At 40.7% G+C, this 12,045-nt stretch overlaps 1 protein-coding gene across 4 annotated transcripts in view; it reads left to right on the top strand.

Annotated features, from left to right (window-relative positions):
• COL19A1 (collagen type XIX alpha 1 chain) overlaps positions 1 to 12,045 on the top strand; it is a 192,001-nt gene that overhangs the window by 87,062 nt on the left and 92,894 nt on the right. For all 4 annotated transcript variants that reach the window (XM_077926263.1, XM_077926265.1, XM_077926264.1 and 1 more), the window contains exon 13: positions 6,025 to 6,078. In XM_077926263.1, the coding sequence (XP_077782389.1) occupies positions 6,025 to 6,078 (54 nt within the window). The remainder of the gene's footprint in view (positions 1 to 6,024; positions 6,079 to 12,045) is intronic.

Raw genomic sequence — 12,045 nt, 5'->3', positions numbered from 1 at the left:
TCAGCATGAATGCAACTAGGGAATGCCTCCAAGCTGGAGAGCCTTCATACCAGATCTCTGTCTGCAAACCAGAACAAAGGCCTAAAGGCCTGTGTCTTCAGCTCACTGTTCCAATTTGCTAAATTCAAACATCTGGAGGGGAAATGACTGACTATCACTGTTATCTGGACCCAATTTATATGGAGTTGTAAACTGGCAGTCATGAAAATGCAAGGCTAATTATAGAATTTAGGCCTGTAAGTGACCTTAAGTGTCATGTATTTCATCCGCTACTCATAATCACATCTAAGGCAGGTGCTTGTCTAATCTGTTTTTAAAATCTCTCATTTATGGATTCAGCAGTGTGCCCCTTGCACTTTGTTATACTGCAAATATTGTTGTTATAAAAATATTTGTACATGAAAATTCTCAGCATCTAAGATGGCGACCTTTCTGCTGAAGACCATTTGTAGGAATTTAAAGGCTTCTATATGAGAAGACAAATCCTGTTCTTCAGAGATCTATGCTTTCTTCATAGTATCCCAAATAACTTGGTTAAGGTACCTGCCACACTTCACTTGGCAGACTTGTGGAGCGGGACCTTTATAAATTAGTAGTAATGACTGGATTACTACTAGTAGTAATTTTGTTGGCAAATTTAGGGCAGGTGTAGTGAACTTGTGGCTCTCCAGGTATTGTGGGACTACAATCTACATCATCTCTAACCAATAGCTACACTGGCTGAGGCTGATGGGATTTGGCGTTGACAACATTTGGAGGGCCACAGGTTTCTCACACTTAATTTTGGGTGATGAAGGTACATTATACTGTGGCTTTTTAATCCCCCCCCCCCCCAAGATGGACCAGCATGGCTTCCTATGACTTTTCATGCAATTACTTTGTTCAGGGTTAAGCATAGGCAGCGTTTGTTTTGTAAATGTCATTCTAGTAAGGACTGCTGGTAGGAGACGTGAGAAATGTTTGAATTCCTCTCAGATATCATGTTGGCTACCTCAGTGCTCTTAAAAGCAAAGTAAGGGAGTGTTTTTCTTCCCTCTAATTTGTTGTCAGTACAAGATGGGGAGAAAGTGAGGTGAAATAGTGAAGGTATCATCATGTGGGGAGTGTGTGCACCAAGTAAGGGGGAAACATAGGGAAATAAGTTTGAAGGCTAGAGTCTTCTCCTGAGGCACTCTCCTGTCTCTAAAGGGCTTTTAAACGGCCACTGAGTGTATTCATTGGTTTTAGCCAGGGTGATTTGGATATGGAGTTCTGAGATATCAGCTGAGGTAGTGGCAGAAGCTGGATGTTTGGAGATGAGCTGTGGAGGACTGTGTGCTAGAGGATGGGGAGAACTACTCAGTTGCTTGCACAGCAGGGGAACTCCCCATTTTGATATGGTGAGAATATGAGTGGAGTGGGTCCATGCACAGCACAGCAAGGTGGTCATTTAATTGTTTACTGCCAAATGTACACCTTGCAACAAAGTCCATGTGTATTCTGCCGCCACTCAATCCTGAAGTCTTGCATCAGTATGGCATTCTAAGTTGCAAACTTGGCAGTGCTATCTAGTGTTGCCACATGGTGAATCAGGCATGGATCTGTTCAATTCGCCATCTAGTCACACCTGTTTACCAACTGGCCTTGATATGTATTCATTTCTTTCTCACTGCAGTTCCTTGTGAAGTGCTTGAAGTTCTGAACACCAAGTACACTCAAGGGGTGGCGTGTGTGTGTTGAACAGTGTAATGTAAGACTGGCAGTTCTGTTAATGGTGACCCATGCAACATGGGGATAGAGCCCCTACAGCAGCAGCAACAAAAAGCTGCTTCCATGAATATGATCCCCCCCCCCCCCAAGCCATTATTGGAACTGTTTTGTGGCACTCTTGGAATTCAGTAGAAAATTATAAAAAGGCGCAGGGCTCTTAGAAGTAATGAGCAGTAATGTGGAAAAAGTGAAGGATAGGATGGGTTTGTTTGTAGACTCAAGGAAATAATAAAGACTTCAAGGGAAGAAGAATGCACCATATTCACTGAATGAAACCAGAGTTTCTAACAATTGCTTCCTTATTCTTTGTTCTCTGCTTTCCTTTCCACTCTTCCATTTCCATCTGGCTCTCTCTCTTCCCTTCCCCAGCATATCGCTGCCACTAGCCTTTGGGTTCTACAACTCTTTTCTAGCTCAGATGGCCCCAATTGATGGTTTGCAACTCCACAACAATTGTAGGACATCAGTTTTAAGGTTCTAGAATTAGAACATAAGCAATGTTTACAAAATAAAATCACTTTTAAAATATTTTATAAATTTGCCAGACTGCAAAACATTAAACTGGGTGTATAGTAGTAGGCATAAAATTTGGAAGAAAATTCCAGGGTTAGTTAGGCTCTGATATGCTGGAAGTCAAGTACATTGACTATATTGTTTACACTGGAGAAAGAGCTTTGAGTTAAGAACATGGAGCAGAAATCATCTTAGTTGAGTCAACTTAGTTCTGGACTGTTACAATAACAGAATTAAAGTGATGAATAATATAGAGACTCTTCTTTGATATTGTACTCCTTTTTAAAGGGCTAAGTTTCAACTTTGGTAGATATGGGAGTTTAGAGAAACATAACCCCTTTCATTTTTTAGGAATAGCATTCATTCTCAGAACCTAGTGAATCTGCATTTTAAGTTTTATAGCTGCCCTTAATTTCACTTACTTAAAAGTTGTCATATGCTGTGACCGTATATATATATATATCCATATAACTGCTGGAGTGTCAGTGGGATTACAGAGATCACCTATATGCAAGTCAAATTGCAGCCTCAGGTTTGTGGCTCAGTAGAAACTGATCTCAGTAATTGCTAGAGGCTTCTCATTTATACATGTCAATGCCCACATTGAAAAACAGGAATAATCAACAATAGGGACATTAATAATACATTTTTTTTACCTCTTAGCTGCCAGATTTTGCTTAGCTGAGCAGGCACCAGCTTTAGTCAAGCCATTATAAAATAGTGAAGACCTAAGAACATGCCAGACGTGTTTCAAAAATCAGCTAACTAGCTGTGCTGCTACTGTTGATGTAGAGGTTGCTTGTACTCTAATGCCTGGTTCAGAAATAAGTACTGTGCTTTTTACCTCATGCCTCACATGCAATAATTTAAGTCTTTGGGGGTTTCTTAAACCACAGTTTCCCGCTACACCTGAACTGGGAAACTGTGGTTTAATATCTGATATTAAGCCTCAGTTTCCAAGTTCAGATGTAACTGGAAACTATGGGTTAACAAACCACAAAGGTCTTTCATAACAGCGCATGCGAGAAGGCAGGGGAAAGATGCAGTGAGTACCATGCTTGTTCTGGTTGAATAAGCCATAGTTCATTAAACCAAGATGAACACACCTGAACTGATCCTAAAGATGAAAACCTCAGGGTCTTAACAGTGTTACAAACAAATGTGTGTAATAAAATTTGACAGACCCATTCTTTGCCGCAAAAGAGTGATTTGTAGTGAAACAGAGAAGCGTGAGCTTGACAGTTTTTTTATTTTATTTATAAGATATCTATCCTGCCCTTAATCATAAATGATCTCAAGGTAGGTAACAACAATTTAAAATACAAGAAAACAAGAAGAAGCAGAAGATAAAACTGCCAATATCTCTCACATCTGTTCCAGCACAGGCCTTACATGAAGAGGAAGGTGTTCAGCTGGCACTGAAAGATGGATAAAATCAGTGCCAGCCTAACCCTAGATGAAAGGATGTTCCAAAGCTAGGATGCCAGAAGGCCTTCTGGTGGATCATAACTCCTTTGACTCCATTCATCCCTAGCCGATTTCAAGGTCCAAGCAGGGCAGCAAGGAAAGAGGTGTTTCTACAATTAAACAGGTCCCGGGCCTTTGGGGGCGTTATATATCAAAACTAGCACCTTGAATTATGCTCAGTGATGTATTGGCAGCCAGGGAACATCTTTCAGGACTAGCGTCCCATGGTCCCTTGCAGAAAGGCCCACCAGCACTATGGCCATAGTATTTTGCAGCAGTTGCTGTCTCTGTACCATCTTCGAGGGCCAGCTCTGAGGGCAGCCACTGAATTGCTATCTCTGTGCAGGAATAGTTGTTGCTGGCAAGCTGTTAAAAGGCATCCTGTAGCACTGAGGCCACTGTACACCTGATCCTTCAGGTGAACTGCAACCATCACCCCCAGCAACCCTCACCCCCAGCTCTCCAGAATAGGCTGCCTTCCTTTCTCCTGGACTTAGGAACCATCTGCCACTTTTCCAGTGAAAAGCACATTTACCTTATATATATATGCACCCACAGTGCTATTGAAGGGCAAGTGGGAAGGCACTGTTCAGCAGAAGAAGGGTGTTTGGGGGAAGGATTTGAACATGCTTCATGCTTCACCGCTGCAATTTGCATTTTCCATGTGTTGCTTTGCAGTAAGGTAGCAGGCAACAGCGTGGTTCTTCTTCCAAGTTGTTTTCCTTTTTGTATGGAATATGGTGACTGTGCAAAATTCATGGGGTTCTTTGACTGTTAACCAAAATCATATGAAGAAGAATAATTACTGACAGCTAAACAGTAAGACAAAAAGTATAAAAAAAAGCCAGAACCACAAAGGCAGACACCCCCAAACTCAGCTCTCCCAATGTTTTGGGACTACAATTCCCATCATCCCTGACCAGTGGTCCTGTTAGCTAGGGATGATGGGAGTTGTAGTCCCAAAACATCTGGAGGGCCGAGTTTAGGGATGCTTGCACAAAGGCATGGGAAGCTACCTTGTACTGAGCCACGCCATTGGTCCATTTATCTCAGTATTTTCTACACAGCCTGACATCAGCTCTTCAAGGTTTCAGGCAAAAGTGTTTTCCCTACCTAGAGATGCTGGGATTGTGAACTGCAGGCAAAGCACATACTCAGCCACTAAGTTACCGAGCATAAAAGAAAAGCCTCAAAATGTCAGTAGGCAATTATACACAAATCAAAAATAAAATAACAATAAGATGAAACAGCATCTAAACAGAATGGTAAAATACAATGTATACTAAAAGGCAGGGGGGAAAGTACGGTAACTTAAAAGTGTATTTCAAGTAAACACCACTTTCGGTTGCCACTTTCCCCACATTAATAGCCCATTATTTAGGAGAGCCATTTCTCTTTAATTTTAGCTCACTTTTTGAAAGAAGAGAACTCCCGCTCTTCAGTCCTGGTTTCTACATCTGCCGTGATTTTTAAAAGGGGGTCATCAGCACAGCAGGACAAACTGCTGCAGCAAGGTTATTATCTTCCTCTCCCCCTGCACCTGAGTTCAAGTCTGCTATGGGGTTTGATTACTGCACTATCTTCTTTGAATGGGAATTTACAGATTGATCCTGTAATTGCAGTTGCAATACTGTGTAGGTAAAGCTTGTGTCTACTAACCATCCGTTCCCAGTTTTTGTGTTTGTGGTACTTCTGATGACATGGAAGGCATAGCAATTTAAGTCAGTATTTTATAAGCAGAGGCTGCTAGGATAATAGCAGCAATGACAAATTTTGTTGCACTTTAAAGTCTAGCTAATTTATTCCGACAAGTTTTCATGGACCAGAGCCTGCTCTGTCAGATGCAGGTTGAATGTTGTTGGGACGGTGATAATATGATGTGAACAAATGGTGGAAAAACAAGAATAATTAGTGCCAATTGTAGTTCTTTTGCATCTGAAATTTTCTCTGTTCTTAACTGTGAACTTCAGTTAGCAAATTTCACTGTAATTTTTATCGCAGCATTTTCCTTCCTGGTTCTGAATTCCATTACTAAACATTACTGAATTCATTTAGCATTACTAAACCTTGCTGAATCCATTGAGTTGTGATGCTATACATTTTCAATTTGCTGTATGTGTCTGAATTCAACTGTACTTAGTGCAAAAAAATAAAAAATAAAATGCAATAGTTTCCCGATGCAATTACACGTTATACTGAAAAAGGTCATTGTTCTTTTAAATTTTCCATAATCATTCTCCTTTTAGATACGCTTTTTGAAGAATGTTAAAAGAATTGCTTGTTTTTTTCTCCTAGGGTGAAAAAGGAGATAGCGGAGAGCAAGGAACAGATGGAACACCTGGAAGAGATGTGAGTTAATGTTTTACCTATCCTCAGTGATTTATATTATAGCTGCTCTTTGTCTGTAAACTCTTCCTGTCAGCAGCAGTCACTGTGGCGAAACAGAGCCACCCTAACACTGGTGTTGCTACAACTTACTTGCATAGGGCTTGGTTAGGGGCAAAGAGTGATGGTGAGATTGAGGCTGCATGGATACACTAATAGAGCCAATCCAGCACTCCTGCCAGTACATGTGCACAGTTCCGTCTTGCCGTTACTTTTCTCCAGCCACATCCAGCTGGGCTGTGGTGACTGCGGTGTTGGGTTGGTGGCACTGCAGGTCTGCCCAAGCATACTGGCTGCTACTGCTTACTGGATATGAGCAGTTTGCTACACCAGACCAAACACTCAGAAGTGGGTGGGCATGCACAGAAAGTTAGTTATGGCTCCAATTTATGTTGCGCCCAATGGCTTTTCTGTACGCTCTGGCACTCGTCACATCACCTAGAAAGCTGCCTATGGACAAACACCAGTTTCCTCGGCCTGAAGTGAGATGAGTCCCGCACCCCATAGTCGCCTTTGACTGTACTTAACCGCCCAGGGGTCATTTACCTTTACCTTACTTACCTGCGCCCAACACATCTGTTTAATCTCAGTGGGTTTTATCCAATGGCGCCTTCCATTTGCAGAGGGACTTTTTATGTAGTAGAAGCCTCTGTTAATGGAAGGGGGGAGAGTGGTTTTTGCCTATTCCTCCCCCTCTCCTATGGTCTCTGCAAATCTGCTCCAAAGGTTTGGCAGAACTCTCCAGAACAGCATGGGGGAGGTGATAGAGGCACCACAGTGGGGAGAAAATAATGAGCAAAAATCACTTTTCTGCCTCCTGTTCTGCTTGGTCGAACCCCCTTCTGTAAACGGATGAAGTCCTCCCGGCTGACACCATTTCTTTTCCTGCCCATGCTTCTACAAATTTTTCATCTATCTAATGTGAAAGAACTGTTTAATCTGGAGCCATAAGCCTGAAACAGTGGAAGTCCATCCCCAATAGTTAACTTCCTTGCCATCATCAGATGGTTTGCACTTGCTGTCTTATTTAGTTAGTCTTATAAGGAACTAGGTTTGAATATAAAAACTGTCTGTTAACTCCCCATGCGCACCTTCCACTTTACCATTCAGCACACTGGAGACACACAGCACGTCAGCCAGGAACTACAATTTCAAATACAGCCAACAGCATAAATATTGATTATGAATGCCATTCATGTTGCTATTCCCAGTTTGCTTGGCATCCAATCTATGTTACCTTACTAACTTTTAAAATAACATTTTTAATGTATGCACTATTTTCATATTTAACAGAAACGGGAGATCTTTGGAGGATTGTGTCAAAGCATTCTCCGCCGGGGCCAGTTATAGCACTCCCTGATATTCCTAACATTATTTTGTATCCTGGGAGAAAGGAAGTGTGCCTGGGCTATTTTGACAGCAGTGAGAAGAGAAAACTACTGATGCTGAATAAACCCTGATGCACATTTTAAAAAATGATATACTCCCTTGCACACACAGTCACTCTCTTTCTGTGTATCTCCCCCCACCCCACACACAAAGTGCACTTTTCCTGGCTCCCACCCTTGGATGAAAGAGTCAGACTCTGAGCTTGAAAAATCCCCAAACTTTATTGATAAAATCAGCACACAGTCTCAGCATCAACTCCTGGTTCAGGGCACCTGGTTCAATGGCTCATAAGCAGAGTTCTTGAATACATGACTAGGCATAAGCAAAGATGCTCCTGCTCTGCTCTGAAAAAGAGTGTAGCAGTACCAGCTTGTTGCACAGTTCTTCTCCCAAGTAAGGAGACTGTGCTTGCGTTTAACCCTTGGATTGAGTACAGCTAGAAGGCTGGAGAGGCATTATTCTGGGTCACACTGCCCTCTTAGGTAAGATTCTCTTTTCCCACGAGAAACGAGGCTTATTTGTTGTGGTACTTGAAGTTATCTCACCAGACCCACTCCATTGAAGCCCCATGTGGACCAGTGTAACTCTATCTGTTCTACATTTCAAGCTCTTTTGAGCTTTTGGAAGTTTATCTTCTTGCAAGCTGAAAATAGAAAAGTGCTCCTGAGATGTCGTTGTTTTATATATTCCCCCTGTGGTTTTATACTGAATTGTTTCATATTAGTATTACACTTGTTTTATTGTAAGCTGCTTTGAGGGATGTATGGTTGAAGAGCACACCCTAAATGTGAAGATAAATAACTTGGTTCAGTGACATATCATCTAAAGCTCCGGAGTCTGTGTTCTCATGACTGGGAGGGGGGCGATGGCAATCAAAATGCCGTTTTCAACAAGCCCCACTAGGGTGTCTCAATAGTAGCCTTGAACCCGTTACCTCCTTATGGAGCGAGGCCACACTTTTCAAAGTGTGGGCGACCATGTGTAGAGGACATTTGCCATAACCTACTACAATGTCCACTATATACAGACCCAAGAAGTCAATTCGTAAAACCCCTTTTCACGAAGGAAACAAATCTAACCAGGATGGAGGGGGTGAAATGGCTGCTGAGTGATGCTGATGACTCTGTGACTTATAAAGTGGCTCGCTATGCCCTGGCAGCTAAGAAGATTAGGAAGAAAGAACCGGATGGGCTAGTGGTCAGTCGCAAAGGGGACTCTGACATCTAATTTTCACATTTTATTTGAGAATTACTTTTCATTCTGTGTAATTTTGAACATGGTTTTACTTCATATGTAGCGACTACTGTGTGTATGTGTTTGTGTGTGTGTGTTTTCCTTTCCTTTTTTCCTTCTTTGGATGTTGCCATGGCCTTTGGCTAGCGCAATAAAATCCACACACACATACACACCAAAAAAACCCCCCAAAGTAATAGAAGAAAACGCCACACAGGCCTTAACCCAAGAGCATATCCTGATTTCATTGATTTTCTTAGCAGTTGATTATATTCCTGTGCATGGAGAGGTGGTTTTGTTGTTGATTATTTTTTTTTTGCTGTTTACTTTGCTTTTTTGCTATCATATTTTTAGTTCCCTTGGTACTAAAGCAGGCACATTTTTCTTAGAATGCCTTTCTGCATTGGTTAGTCTTTTCTCCATTTTCTTCACAAAATGAGCATTTTTCTTTCTTTTCACGATTATCAATGCTGTTTGTTTAATACACCTGTATAAGAATGAAAAGCTTTTGAAAGAACAGAAGAAAAACAGCAAGCATTTATGGACCAATAAAAAGGTAATGGGTTAACAGGTTGTCACTCCAGGCTATCTATCACCTTGTGTAGTGACTTCTCTAAAAACAGCTTATAGTCAGGAAACCAGCATAAGGTAGGGTTAAAAACAATATAATTTGAAAAGCAGGTCACAGGGCTGTGCTAGCTGACATAATTACTTCCCCCTTGGAAATTCTAGCTGTCTTTACTTGGTATGCAACCTTTTTTCTATATTTTTTAAAAGTGCGTTCTTGTTAGGAAGGCCATTGAATCAATTAGCTTTGACACCAGTTTACCCAACCCTCCTCACAGCTGGTGTATTAAAAAAATAAATAGGTAAAGTTGTATGTTTATGGATGTCTTCAAACTGTCACTTTGTGTCTGGGTACAATGTTGTGGCACACGTAGCACTTCATTTGAGAAGGGTCACATGAGTAAAGATAGCCATGGTTAACTACATGACTATTTAGAATACAGGAGAGCAGTGGCCAGGAAATGATTATACCCATGTGTTGAATGGAATTTTAAAGGGGGGAAGTGCTATTTTTAATTGTGTGCTCCATTCTCAATTAGTGCGCTACATGTCTGTTCTGTACTTTGAGCTCAAATATGAAATGTAGCATAATAATCTTACGTTTCCCTCTGTGCAGTTTCACATTTGGGAGCATGTACGTGCAGGCCCAAATGAGAGACGGTTCTAGATCTTAGACGGAAGCCAGAGTGCTAAAGTTCTTGAATGACTCAGATACATGCTATTTTCAGCAATGAGAATGTTCAGTTGGCACCCTAACTTGAACTTAAAAGGCCGCTGCCAGCAAGGAAACAGTCATAGATCACTAAGAGGCAATGGTAGCACCTCACCCTTTCAGCCACAACACTTGTTAGCTCCTAATGCTGGTATACTAATTCTACTAAAGCTACTATCGTTGCTGTGACCTTGATATCATGCCTGCTGTGTGCATGAGTGGAACCCACAGTCAACAGCATTGTGTTCTGCTGTGTCGCACCAAGCACAGATTTCATGATAGGGTATGTTCCTCACTATCACTTCCAGAACCTCAGATGTAAGTGCAGCATCAGTCAAACTGCAAATGGCTAAACTTTCTACACCTGTACAGTTCTAGCCCTTGGCACCAAGAGGACCTAACCACCTCAGCCTGGTTGTGGTGGTAAATGATGAGCTGTCAATTCTGACACAGCAGTGATGGAATGTTCCAACAGGGCTCAGAATGATCCATCATAGCAGGGCACGTAAAATATCCCATCTAACCTGATACAGGTTCTTCTGCTTTATTGCGAACAACTATTGCTGATGGTAACCTTCCTAGGAGTCAAGTTCATGAGGCCTCTTCTATGTAGCCAGACTGTATCTATCAGTTCCTGTCTTCCCATTTTCCCATCCGGGGGAAAGACTCCTGGGAGAAGATAGCTGTTTTCAAATAAGGGCAGATAAATGTTGGCCTGATTCAACCTCACCCATTTTGCAAATTAAGCAACAAAGTTCTAAATAGCATCATGCTATGTACATACCAGTTAGGAGTGAGTGAAGTTTGTGGATTTATTGCGCTTGTGGAATTATTAAGCAATAGCATATGTTTCCTTGTGTGTCTTTTTCTCAGTTCCATCTCTCCTGTAAATACAGCCACAGAAGTGATTTCTTTGATGGAAGATATTATTCCATTTGTGTTCTAAAGTTACCACCTAAACCAATTCCACTTTCAGACCATAGCAATTCAGAAACCTTAAACATTCATTCAGAAATCAGATTCTCATGATTTGCATTTATACCATTTCATGCACAGGCATTAATAAGCCATAGAGAAGCCTTCCTCTCACTTTCTTTTTCCTTTGCTTGGCCTGTCTCTTTTTGATAAATCAAAGACTACTTCAGATTTAACTCTTCTGTTGCTGGCACGCATAATAAAGGCCACATCAAAGCTAAATCAGAATTATTGACAACATCCACCATTTAATCCAAAGTGGATACTTAAATGCTCATATAGCTCTAAATGATCTTTCTTCCAGATGGTGAATTAATGTAATTTTTGCAGGAAGTGAAGTTGCACAAATACGAGTATTTTGAATACTTACTGATTTAATGTTTCTGTTCCCCCCAGAGCACAGATGTTGCTTCTCATTTTAGTGCCACTTGCTTTCCTCTTACCGAAAAACAAGCTATAGTATTAGGAAACCTTGAAGGAGGAGGAAGGAGGACTTGGGGCCATGAATCATCATTCTCCTATAGAATAACATGTATAACTTTTTTTTCCTGTGTCAATCGCAGCCACCTAAGCTGATACCACAGTGATGATATAGTATTGTAACATAACATATTGTAACATAATATTGTAACATAAATACTCATTGTATTTATGTTTTTGTTCTTCTAAAAACTATAATCTGCCAGACTAGCCAGAAATAAATTCCTGTGACCTTCCTATAGTATATTACATAATATAAATTATTTTACCACCAATGCTACTACTGCTAACAATAATATTGTTGACATTAATTGAATAGAAATGTCATTAATTGATTAATTTAAAGATAACTGTGTTTTATAGCGTCTTTAAATGTTATAATGCTTATGTTATCAGAGTGAATTATTTGTTGGATTGTCATGTTTCAAAATGAAATTGTATTGTTATTGTAAGGATGTATTGATTTGCATTTTTGATGTTCTTTTGTGAGCTGCTTTGAACATATTTATGTAGAAAGGGGAAACACAAATTTTAGTAATAGTACTACTACATCTTATCACATTGCATTTATAACC

Source organism: Podarcis muralis, chromosome 3 (assembly GCF_964188315.1).
Source record: "Podarcis muralis chromosome 3, rPodMur119.hap1.1, whole genome shotgun sequence".
NCBI classification, from domain to species: Eukaryota; Metazoa; Chordata; class Lepidosauria; order Squamata; family Lacertidae; genus Podarcis; species Podarcis muralis.
Note: the sequence above shows the minus strand (reverse complement) of the source record. Positions and strands in the feature narration are given on the sequence as shown.